This window comes from Buteo buteo, chromosome 2 (assembly GCF_964188355.1).
Source record: "Buteo buteo chromosome 2, bButBut1.hap1.1, whole genome shotgun sequence".
NCBI classification, from domain to species: domain Eukaryota; kingdom Metazoa; phylum Chordata; class Aves; order Accipitriformes; family Accipitridae; genus Buteo; species Buteo buteo.
In genome coordinates, this window is record NC_134172.1 from 26,425,915 (window position 1) to 26,438,903 (window position 12,989).

The following is a 12,989-nucleotide window of genomic DNA, read 5'->3' on the forward strand; positions in this document are numbered from 1 at the left end:
TGCAAATGGGCAGATCTTGAATATTTCACAGCAGGGCACTCATGAGCCATGCCAGCTTGAGAGAGGCAGTAGCTGTCACATCTTGGTTTCTTCTAGACTTCCAAATATGCTGGGAGCCAACTGTTGCAGCCAGGGTACAGAGGCAGCTTCTCCCCTGTCTTTCTGTACTTCTGCTGGCATGTTTAATGGCTGATTCAGAAAAGAAAACTACAATGTGGCCCACCAAATTTCCAAAGCATAAAAGACTAATGCCTGTCTTAGTGTTAAAGATGAAAGACGTTGTGGATACTGTATGAAGTTGAAAGACATTAGTACAGTTTATCGTATCATGTATTTTAAGTAGGGAATTGTTTTCTGGGTTAGTTTTGACCCTGACACTTCTCTCCTTGCATTCTTCCAGAGGCTGATTTCTTGCTATCACATCAAATATAAGCTCTTTGCCTTCACGTGAAGGGCTTTCATGGACTATCCCCATTCTATCATCTTCCATTTTATTTTGATAACGTGATGATTGTAGTTACATTAGCCATTTGCTAAATTTTCAATACCTCTATGCTGATTCTTGGTTTTGCAGGGAGTTTTCACTTGTTTCTGTTCAAAGCTGCATCATTGCTCTGTTTCATAATCCTTCTTCAAATTTTCCCTTTCCTTTGACTGAGAATCTTTTCATTTGGAGAGTGGTCCTGTTATGCAGACAAGTATTTTACTCTTTATTTTGTTCACCTTTCTATATCATGTCTGTATCACATGTAACCCTTTATTGTGCACATAGGCTGTAAGCTTTTTTTATGGAAGCAGATGTCACTGTTTTGCTCAGGGACTTATGCAGTACATGCTGCGCATTCCTAAAATTCCCAGATGTTATGATAATGTACATAATAGTTCAAGCAATGTGCCTTTTGTATTATTAGTAGTTAAAGACTGTGCTACCACCTAATATGTCCATACGCCATCAAAAATAAATACAGTTTGTTTGGTGTGCAACAGAATTAATGACATTTACAATTTTTGCCTTTTCTGCACTGAGGTAAGTTGAGCTTTTTAGTTCTGTAGAGCCACCCTACACAGACCCTCAGTTCTCCCATACATTTCCAGACCCCTGCCTAAATCCATTCAGATCTCTTCTTCAACATCTCAACAGTACCACCCTGCCCCAGCTTCCTCTCAGACTGCCTGAGGGCACCATCTTATCTCCTTATACTCTCAACACCCTCCCTCATGCCTACCCAGACTTGTTTAACGTTCCAGTTTGGGGCAAGAGGCAGCATGTTCCGCAGCTGGCAGAAGCTATCCATGTGCTAATTTCCAGAAATAAGTGCATGGCAATTGGTGCCGTTGCCTTCTAATTTCAAATGATGGAAGAAGGTTTTGTGCTTTTCTTCTTATTATGGGCACTAGTGGGATCTTCATTATTGATTTTCATGAAGATTCTAGGAACGTGATATCTTCCAGGCACTTGTTCTTGTCCAATTTAGTTTATAGTCTTGAGAGCTATTGGTGGTGAATAGGGATTGACAGATATTATAATATCATAAACTAATCTCGTTAGCAAACTTTACTGAAAAATAATTCTTTCAAGTTATTTTTGAGATCCTATTTGTTGAAGGTAATATGAACTGCTGGTTGATTGAGAAGAGTGTAGAGTTTTTCTTGGTTTTGTACAGTCTTTCATTAACACCTGAAACTATACAATATTTAGAGTAATGCAGCTGTTTCTGCATCTGAAAACATTAATCTACAGCACTGAGAGCTGTGACATGGTAATGTGAACATGTAGTGGCTTTCTTGAAGAATATAAATATATCTGCATAGTATCTCATGTTTATATTTTATAATATAGAGATGATGGAAAGATACAAAATGCTGCAGAATCCTTAGTGTGGCTGAAGAATCTGGGCTTTGGTTTGTGTATATAACTAAACATATGAAGGGTGTGCATTTGCTTTTCAATGAGTGCCAACTTTTTTAGTATTAGTATTATAAACTTTCAGCTGCTTAATGCAGTTGCTTGTTAGGTAACTCTGGTCACAGGAGCAACATGTTTAGCATGTTGAGTCAGCTGATTTGGCAGTGTCATTGTTATCTCACGCAATTACATCAAAAGGTAGGACACAACAACTCCAAAATAAGGGTTGCCTCACCAAGGTTATGTAGGAAAAGGCAATGAAAATGTAGGCCACCGCTCTCCTTCTCGAATGGCACTGGTGAGATTAGGATGAAAGTAGTCTTTTCCCTCCCCTTCACGAAATGACCTCTCAGAGGAACTGCAGAGAGGAGACAGAGCAACACTCGCTCTGGTAAGATCTTGTGCAGAAAGGGATCTGAGCAAAGCTATAGTAAGACTGGGATGCAACGTGACACAGAAGTTTACAACAGTAGCCGCAAGCAGCTCATGAGAGGACTACTCTGGAGAAACAAAAATATCTCATTGCAGCTCTTCCCCAGGTTTCCCCAAATCCTTTTCACATGAGTTGCATCTACATTCTGATTCCCTGGGATTTTGTGCAGCACTAGACCCCTTGGATTCCTATATTTCTTCTGTCTATAAGGCTGTCTGGGCACCAGTAACTGTGCTGGAAAGCCAATGTAGACATAGAAGTTTTGAGATAGTCCCATCAGGTTGAATATAAGGTACTGGGCACGAAGCAGCTCCTGCCCTGCCTGATTATATGTGCCCAACATTAGAAACCTCAATGCCTAACGTGCTGTGCCTGGCATGTTTGGATCCCAGTGTGTGCTTTGTGGGGTGAAAGTTCTGGCATGGATCAGTCTGAATGGGATGACTCATGCACAAAAGAGACCTCCTAGAAGGTTCACAGTGCTACCAGCTGCAGACTGGTGCTGAGTCCCCTGTCTGTCCCACTGACATAAACCAACATGTGCTCTTCTCGACTGCACGACCTGATAAGCTTCTCTTGACCCATCTCATGAGTGGAGATGCTCCGTCTGCCCTGTCTTTATGCAACTCAACCTGCTGGTCCCCTCCATCAGATAAAGGTGAGAGGCTGGGGAGCATAGCAGCTGGAAAGTACTTTGAAGTACTTGTAAGGTGCAGTTGGTTTGTGCCAGTATAATGCCTGGCATTGTATGGACCTGTTCATTATTGATCTCTTAAGTGTCATTTTAAAAATGGGGTTAGGTGTTTAAAAGAGTCCGCTTAGCAGAACTATTAAGATGGGGCCATGGTAGTTCCTGTGTTCATGGGCATTCGCCTTGCTGGCACAGAAGACTGCTGTTTACACCCACCTACACAAGCACAGGTGCTTCAAGCACATTTTTGCATGATTTAAGTGAAAGTTAAACCAATGTCTGCTTTCTTGCATGTTTTTGAAGAATTTTACCTCATTTAAGAATTTTGCTTTGGTTCTAATGTGTTTTGAAATCACTTCTAATTTCTAATTCACTTCTCATAAATGGATATTCAGTGTTCATCCCTGTCTTCTAATACAGGTGGATGTTGGCCATTTTTTTTCTTTTCCATATGTTCAAAGAGTATAAGTAGTGAAGATATTTGCACTGGGAGATGGCACAATTTATCAGGGAAATAACCTGTGAAAAATTGAGAATTTGTGTGTATTTACCTAAAAAGAAGGACTTCAGCAATTCATGAGTAGAGTTTACAGGCCCTATGTACTTCTTCACATGCCTGCTTACAGTGCTGTAGCTCCCGGTGAATTCATCTAGGAAAGAGTGTTTCACAGAATAACTGAAATATTTTTTGTCTTTTTAGGCTGCAAAGCATGTTACAGAACCATACAACAAGTGGATGAAGGGGGAAGGAAAAAGTGCCATTGATAGCTAGGATAGCAACATGGGAAATACAACCACCAAATTCCGCAAAGCTCTTATAAATGGAGATGAAAACTTGGCCTGCCAAATCTATGAGAGCAACCCTCAACTAAAAGAAACTCTTGACCCAAATACTTCTTATGGAGAAACGTACCAGCACAATACTCCACTCCATTATGCTGCTAGGCATGGAATGAACCGTATTCTGGGGTAAGTATGATTTGAAGTTTTGCTTGGGTGTGAAAAACTGGCCTAAGAAATGCAAGAGTGTCAGCTAGGTTATAAATACCTTATGTGTGTGCACATACATGGACACATATTATGTGCATATGTATGTGTGTGTTACAGACATGGAATTTGTAACATGTTCAAGTAGTAATAGAAAACATGGAAATTAGTCTATAATCACAGACTGGTATAACAGTTTTTAATTTTATTCTTAGTATCTTTGTTCCTTGTAACATTAGTCTTGTACAGTTTTAGCTTGCTTCCTGAAGACTCCTATACCACAGTTCTTTGAAAATAGTGACTGTTCCACAGTTCTTGATGTGTTTTCCTGTCTTAATTTGTTTGTGAAGCCGTACCTAATGGATACCATACTGATTGTATCTACTTCCAGATGGCGCAATATATGTTTATTCTCATGTTATTCAGGCAGGTTTTCTTTTTCATTTTGCATAATAACAGTGAACATTAATATCTTAATAATAAGTAAGTTAATAATTGCTGCAGTCAACATGTACGGCAATCCCAAACATTAGCTGCTTCCATTCTCCTGTATTTTTGTCAGCGCTCTAAGATCAGTTAAAGATTAACATCTCATCCATGTCCAGACATCACAGGTACAAGCTGTTCTGGTCTAGTATTTCATGAAGCTAGTACTGAGTAGACATTGCTAAACCTCTTCTTCAGTAGGGAGTAAGTTAGAGAGAATTTCATAAATATCCTCTTCCTTATATTAGGAAACAGAATGGAAATATATACTGACCTGTGTTATTGTTAATATTCTTTTCATCTCTCTGTTTCTATCTACTGATGGGCATATATATGCCCATATATATATATATATATATAAGGTTTGTTTTGTCCCTCATAGGCTGTAACTTTACTAGCTATCTAGCCTCCCACCATAAATTTTTCCTCAGTGTTTTAGATTTACCTAACAGTTTTTTATACTTTATAACTTCTCATTTATCTTGATTTTTGCTAAATATTTTTCTCTCCTGCCTTGTGTATTCTGTATTTCTGGTTTTAATTGATGTTTTCATTTCATCACTGAATCTGTTTGTTTGTTTCTTAACATCCCCAAACTTTCCCCCATTCCTGATTCTTGAATTACAGGAAAAATTTAACTAAACTTAAATTTAAAATAGCATGCAGTTTTTATTTACATTTTCTGTGTGATTTTTTTTTTCCTCTGAGATTTTCAGGTTATTTCTGTCAAGAAAATATCTCTTAAGAAAATAAGCCTCATTGAAACAACAAGGACACATGAAATTTTTTGCACATATGGAAAGAAATTAAGTCATAATTACTGACTTCTGAGCAGTCCATTAGTTAATTCATATTGCACCGTTATGATAAGATCTCAAATAATTTCTTTGTGTTAAAAAAAAGTTAATTTAGAAATTACATTTTACTACTAACTGTATGGGACCTTCAGCATCTAAGTCTCACAGGACAACTGTTTTATTTTGCACATATTGCAAACAAATGATCAAAAGAATAATTCCTTTTTCTAGTTTGAGTCCAAAGTTTGCAATACATTTTTTGCCTGTAAACATAGTGAAGGTGCTATTATTTGCTAGAGTCTGCTTCTGAAAACCTGTACTGTTAGAATTGTTGCTGTTGCTGGGAGTAATTTACTGAGATGTTTTTACTATTTACTTTTCTTCTGTCTTTCTAAGGGCTTTGTTCAGAACTCCTGTCTAAGACAAGCTGCTCAAAAGTGTAGCCTTTTTATCTAAACAAAGTAGTAATAGTGAATAAATATCAGACTTACAGTGTGCTTGTTTGCAAAGTTGATAGAAAGGACAGAACTGATTTCCTGTTAAGCCTCTTCCTTTTGATATAGAAAGTCCTGGGTATGGCAGTGATTAAATAAACTGAATATTAAAATGAATAATTCGATTTACTGATGAAGTACACTAGCTAAAAATAAAATTAATTTTAACCTGTTTGTATTTTGAAAGAAATTTACAATTGTGAGATATCCATAATACTACAATATTTTATATTTATCTCTTCATTAAACATTTTAAATAATTGGGAATCTGTAGCTACACTAACTTGTAGTTCGAACTCTAGATGTTACTTATACGTATACCATATTATTCAATTTTTCTTTATAAGCTGGTATTTGTATTATCGTAGGTGGACATGAACTGACACGTTCTACAATTCACTGTGTGAAATTTTCTCGAAACAGAGTACTGTACTGTGATGCAGTTGTCAGTACACCTTTTGCATAACCCAATACATTTAGGGAGATATTCTGGGATGTTTAGAAATAACCTATCTGGCCATGCTGTTACCAAATACTGAGGCAAAAGGACAAACTCCCTGTTACCGGATATATGGCTGGTGGTGACTGTCCAAAGACACAGTGAAAACACAGGCACTGAGTTTGCAATGAAAGGGAGTTGGGGGCATCTTGGTATAGCAATCTCAGAAGTGAAGAAACAAGAAATTGGAGAAGAGGTGAAAGGGTCATGAAGCAAAACTCCTGACCTGGACAAATTTTGTGTAATCCAGCGTAAAGTCTACTGGCAGAAACTTAAACTAACAAAACTTTCTTAACGATTTTGAACTGCAGTTGTTTTACAGCAGGTGTCTGAGTCATCTGGCTGCTGCACCTTCCATCCAGCATTTACAGCCCAGAAACTTGATTTAATATATAATCGAGCTTTAAAAATCTGAAAATTAGCTGTTAATTTCTTTTCACAAGATTCAGCAACATTGTGTTAAAATACTAGGATTGTTTCTGTGTCAATTTTTCTTAAGTATCATAGAAAGCTTTGATATATTAGAACTGTTGAAATAAAAAAAGGAAAATAGACATTCCATTAATATATAACTTCTGTTTGGTCTGCAGCCCTGAATAATGTTTATCTGACAGACCAGTTTGTTTTAACAGAGCATTTAATGTTTAAAAGCCAAAAATTGCTCGTCACAGCTAATTAGCACAAACAACAGCTATCTCATTTTCTTTGTCCAGTTAGTAGGGTTATAGAGCTAGAGTTTGGGTGAGGTTGTGTGATGGAGGGCTCATCCCCAGGAGCACAAGGGAGCCCAGAGGCAGAGCGGCAGGGGGATCCCAGTAAGCTCATTCAGAGGGAGGAGCCCCCTGCTCCAGGGCTGTCACGGGAGAGCCATCCACCCCATGTCCCAGCTGTGACACCTGTCAGGAGGAGTCTACAGAAGGGGATTGTACTGGATTTTTGTGGCAAGGTTTTGGTAGCAGGGGGCTGCAGGGGTGGCTTCTGTGAGAAGAGATCGGGAGCTGCCCCATGCCAGACACGACCAGCTCCAGCTGGCTCCAGAACAGCCCCACCAGTGGCCAAAGCTGAGCCTATCAGCGATGCTGGTGGCACCTCCATGATAACATATTTAAGAAGGGGAAGGAACTGCTGCACAACAGCAGCCGGAGAGAGGAGTGAGAACATGTGAGAGCAACAACCCTGCAGACCCCCAGGTCAGTGAAGAAGGAGGGGGAGGAGATGCTCCAGGCACCGGAGCAGAGATTCCCCTGCAGCCCGTGGTGAAGACCATGGTGAGGCAGGCTGTCCCCCTGCAGCCCAGGGAGGTCCACGGTGGAGCAGATCTCCACCTGTAGCCTGGGGAGGACCCCATGCCGGAGCAGGGGGATGTGCCCTGAAGAAGGCTGTGACCCTGTGGAGAGAACACACCAGAGCAGGCTCCTGGCAGGACCTGTGGACCCGTAGAGAGAGGAGCCCATGCTGGAGCAGGTTTGCTGGCAGGACCTCTGGCCCCATGAGGATGCTGAAGCAGTCTGTTCGTGAAGGACTGTATCCTGTGGAAGGGACCCGTGCTGGACCAGTTCTTGAAGAACTGCAGCCCATGGGAAGGACCCACATTGGAGCAGTTCTGGAAGGACTGTATCCCATGGGTGAGACCCCAAGCTAGAGCAGGGAAACGGTGGCAGGAGCAGCTGAGATGAAGCATTATGAACACACCATTGCTGCTCGGTCGGGGAGGAGATAGAAGAGTCAGGAGTGCAGTAGAGCCTGGGCAGAAGGGGGAATGGCGGAAAAGTGTTTTCAGTTCTGTTTTTATTTCTCGCTACCTTACTCTGTTATTAATTGGCAATAAATTAAATTAATTTCCCCAAGTTGAGTCAGTGTTGCCTGTGACAGTAATTGGTAAGCCATCTCCTTGTCCTTATCTCAACCCACAAGCTTTTTTGTTGTATTTTCTGCCCCTGTCCTGAGGAGGAGGGAGAGTGAGAGAGTGGCTGGGTGGTGTCCTGGTTTCAGCTGGGATAGAGTTGACTGTCTTCCTAGTAGCTGGTACAGTGCTATGTTTTGAGTTCAGTATGAGAAGAATGTTGATAACACTGATGTTTTCAGTTGTTGCTAAGTAGTGTTTAGTCTCAAGTCAAGGATTTTTCAGCTTCTCATGCCCAGCCAGCGAGAAAGCTGGAGGGGCACAAGAAGTTGGCACAGGACACAGCCAGGGCACCTGACCCAAACTGGCCAACGGTGTATTCCATACCATGGGATGTCACATCTAGTATAGGAACTGGAGGGAGTGGGGGTGAGGAATCGCCACTCGGGGACTGGCTGGGTGTTGGTCAGCGGGTGGTGAGCAATTGCCCTGCGCATCATTTGTACATTCCAATCCTTTTATTACTACTGTTGTCATTTTATTAGTGTTATCATTATCATTATTAGTTTCTTCTTTTCTGTTCTATTAAACCGTTCTTATGTCAACCCACGAGTTGTACTTCTTTTCCCGATTTTCTCCCCCATCCCACTGGGTGGGGGGGAGTGAGTGAGCAGCTGCGTGGTGCTTAGTTGCTGGCTGGGGTTAAACCATGACACGTGGGCACCTGGCAGGCAGTGAAGGTCAACCCACCACAGGGATCAAGGCGGTTTGGGGAGGAACACACTTGGGACAATAGAGCAGAGGCTAAAAGGGGCCAGTACGTGGAAATGGGTGGCTTGTCAGACCATGATGTTTGTCTGACCATGCCTGATCACTGCAGTCTGTCCTATCTTCTCATTAAACTCTATTTCTAATTATTTTCCGGGAGATGGGACTCTGCTGTGTGCACGTTTGTGTATGGAGGTCTAAGTACCAGCAACTGAAGTAGGGACCTCATGACAGAGGGGTCCTTGAGCCTCGGGTGCCAGCAGCTGGAGACACAGAGTGCATGCATATGTCAGTACATATATCAATGTGTAGTGGCTAGTGAGTATCGATCTGGACTAGCCAGTGAGTAGATTAAGTGGCCTGGGAGCCATGTTTCGAATCAGCCCTAAGTCCACAGGTCAGCCAGAAGGCCTGTTTGAGGCAACTGGAGATGAGAGGATCCAGGGGCCAGGTACTGGTAATGTCTAAGGCCAGTTACTGAGGATCTGCAGTACGTGTGCGTGCAAGGTCACTGGAAGGTCCAGGTCATCCAGTGCCAGTTGCAGGATAAACAACATCCAAGGCCAGTTGCTGAAGGGATTAACATTGTTTATATGCAGATTTTTCCCACTAGCAGACCTTCATCCTGCTTGCCTAGACAGTGGAACAGGATGAGGCCACCAGTGTTGTTTGTGGTCATGTGAGTGCTGAGTGTTTCTGTCCACATATATCTGTGTGGTCCGCCACGTATATAGGTGTTGCCTGTGTGTCTATTGGGAATGCAGCCCAGCCCCTCTTTTGGCTGGACCTGGGGACATGGAGCCACAGCAGCCTCGCCTCCCATGGACTACCATCTTTGCCAACCCCTAACAGTCTGGGACTTTTTACTAAAAATAGAAAGATACAAAGATAAAATACATGCCTTGAAATCTCTCCAGAAAACATGAGAAGGTTACTTTTCATTTTGGAAGCAAAGAACTAAACATTTTAAGTTTTCTTTATTGGACTATATTGTAAATACTGCAGGAACAATTTGAGTGTGATTTACTCAGTGATTTTTTGCTACAGTCTTTAGACATCTGCTGGTGGTGCTTAGATTCAGCACTAATGTTCAGAGAAGTGTGCCTTGGTTGTTAACAGCTCTAGTTCAGAATTATCTTTGTTACAAAACTGTATTGATGTCACTATTCAGACTATGTTCACTGCAAGCTAATAAATAGGTAGTCTCTAATGGGTGATAGGTAAGGCTTCTGGAAGTAAAAGAAAAAAGTTACATAGCACTCAGAAACATTAAAAAAATAATGAAAGATACGTAGCAGAGATGGATGGAGAGCTTTGTACAACATACACATTGGTCTTACTCCACTATAAACATTTATCACGATTCCCTATGAATGAAGGTCTTAACGGAAGATTTCTATTCAAGAGGATAGTTTAAATTTCATTCACTAAATGGGTGTAAAAATATTACAGAGAAAAAGCATACAGGAAATATGTTTTCTTTAAAAAATGCAGTCTTCAGATGATCAAGCACCTCCAATGCCCTCAGGCTTTTTTTTGCCTAAGGTACATTTGATACCATCTGACTGCTCAGTTCGAAAGAATTGCTATCAATGTGGAAAGTTACTCACTAGGGTCTGGCTGTTGCTGAACCAGTCCCAAAATACAACAGAAGAATAGGCTTTTCCAGAGGGTGGCTGAGATGGAGTGGCTGGAAATCATGTGGATGCTACCTGTAGTTGAAAGGAAAAAAAAAAAATCTTAGATAAACTGTCATTTTGCAATATGTGTTGTGGCGTGACTTGCAGTGTTGTAGCTTTGCTGGGAAGCTTTTTGGATCAATGACAGATTTTCCTCATTGTGTGCTTCATCCTGCTATGTCTGAGCACTTCGTGAGTATTCAAGCCAAAAGTGGATTGTTTGTAGCAGTTGCTGCTGGCCCTGGGCTGAAGGCGCGGGATGGGGAGGAGGAGGAGGTGATAGAAGCATGGAGCTGTGGGGAGACAAAACAGGTTTCTGAAGCTGATTTTTCTCGTAGAACAGGAAAAACAAAGGTTTCCAGTTACAGAAGATTCTGGAAATTGAGGTGAATGTTGAAAAAATACAGCTTTTTTAAATGTTTTTGATGCCTGCCAGTCAGTAATAGTAGTAAAGGAACTCTAGCATTCAAGGCATAGCTAAGCTAGCCAGAGAGAAACATTGGTAAATGTGCCCAGGATCTGGCTATGGGAGGTATTTCTTGTTTCATTGCTATGATTTGGGAAGTATTTTTCACAGCAGTAGAATGACAGAAGATCAAAGTAGTGGTGGTTTCTTCTAGGCCGAAATTTCCTGATATGTTAAATAAATACGCAGCTCTTGCAATTTCAGGTCAATGTAGGCTACAGTCTTGTCTTGTCTTGTCTTGTCTTACCTTATCTAGTTTTTATGGCATTTTAAGAGGTTTCGGTAAGGACTGGTCTAAGCAATTGTAATGCAATCAGAGAAAGTGTATTGAGATTACCAATATGTTATATAGGATGAATTTGACAGAAAATTTGTTGATGTCAGAGGCAACACTGCATTGGTCACAACACATTCGGGACTGTCTCTTCCCATGTCAGGTCTTGTTGGGTTTTATTCCTTTTGCAGTCATGTTGAAAATTAATTTTGGGTGTATTGGAGGGAGTCGTGTGCAGACTGTTTTTTAGAACATGACTCGTCTCCAGTTGAGAGGATATTAGGCGATTTTTGTGCTGCAAAAATATATGTCAATGAGAAGTATTAGATAAAATGCTTTTAACTTCTTCACAGATCTTGTGCCTTTAGAGTGGTGCTGTATTTGATTATTTTCTGATAAGGTTGAAGCTACTCTGAATTTCAGATTATATTTTTTTCTGGAGAGGCAAATAAAAAAGAGGCTACTTCACTCTCTACTCTTTTGACTGAGAAGCTCTGTAAATGTTTAAACTTTGAGATCCAAATTGACATAAATCATTCACGCTGAAATCTTCATAAAGGTGCTACAAAATATATTCTTTCTTTATCAAATTTCTGAAAATCTATTCAATGCCCTTGCCACTAAGACTGGTGTTCCCTTTTAAATTACTCTCCTAACTGTACTTCCAATATAAATGTGAGCAAAAGAAAAATAGTAAGAAGATTAATAGCAGCTCTTTGTCTAATAAGGGCAACGGGAAAAACATGGAGTTATTAACCAAAACAGTAGGGTCCCAGTGTAAGGAAATTTGTGTTGAATGTATGGACATTTTCAGCAGATTGTTCAGAAATCCTGGAGGAGTCTTTTTTTTTTCTCTTTTTTTCTTTCTTCATGGTAACTCTTTGAATGATTAAATTTGTTTGGTGTTCTTCAGGCAATTTTACAGCTCATTTGGGAAAAAAATTATGAGGGTACAATAGTTGCATATGCTTCTTTCCTAAAAGTAGTTTTTAAAAGTTTTGACACCTGATCTCAGTATAAAAGATATCCAACTAACTATTTTCCCTTTCTCCCACACAACAAAAGAATTCTGTCCTGGTTTAATAACTTCAAATATTACAATACTTTATAATATTTCATCTGCATAATTTATTAGAATGTCATTGTCTAGATTATTCACTTTCGAACAACAAAAAACAAGCTTCTTTTTAATTAGCAACAATTGCACAGATAAATTGAATATTTAGAGTATAATTTTATTTAAGATTAAATTTATTCATAAAAGTAAGTATGTCTGCATTGGAATTATTCATGCTAGACTCTCTTTATAGTCAGTGTAGACCTAGGTAATAAATCTAGTCAGAATAATTAGTGAAGGTGACAGCACAATTCATTTTATTGTGAAGTTGACCATAAAATATTTTAAATTAATTGTGTGCCAGAAGTGCCTGTTTCTTCCCATTGATGATAAAGGGAATCTGAGAGAACTGGATCAGCTGTAGTTTTCTGCATTGTAGATCTCCTGAGCTGAGAAGATGAATCTCATCCTAGAATATGCTGGATCATGTAGAATTGAATAGTAAGCACCTGCAAAGCTTTAAATTGAACACTTCCATGGTTTTACCATATCAGACATGAATGCTACTTGTCAGACATAACTGCTTGTGATAAAGTATTAAATGTTTAA

General features: G+C 40.1%; 1 protein-coding gene across 5 annotated transcripts in view; it reads left to right on the top strand.

The window, feature by feature from the left end:
* Positions 1-12,989, top strand: part of ANKIB1 (ankyrin repeat and IBR domain containing 1) — a 98,256-nt gene that overhangs the window by 32,985 nt on the left and 52,282 nt on the right. For 4 of the 5 annotated variants that reach the window (XM_075049155.1, XM_075049145.1, XM_075049173.1 and 1 more), the window contains one exon: positions 3,731-3,999. In XM_075049155.1, the coding sequence (XP_074905256.1) occupies positions 3,812-3,999 (188 nt within the window). In that variant the 5' untranslated portion in view covers positions 3,731-3,811. Of the gene's footprint in view, positions 1-3,730; positions 4,000-12,989 lie in introns of those variants that run through there. The other variant, XM_075049179.1, reaches the window with a different exon arrangement.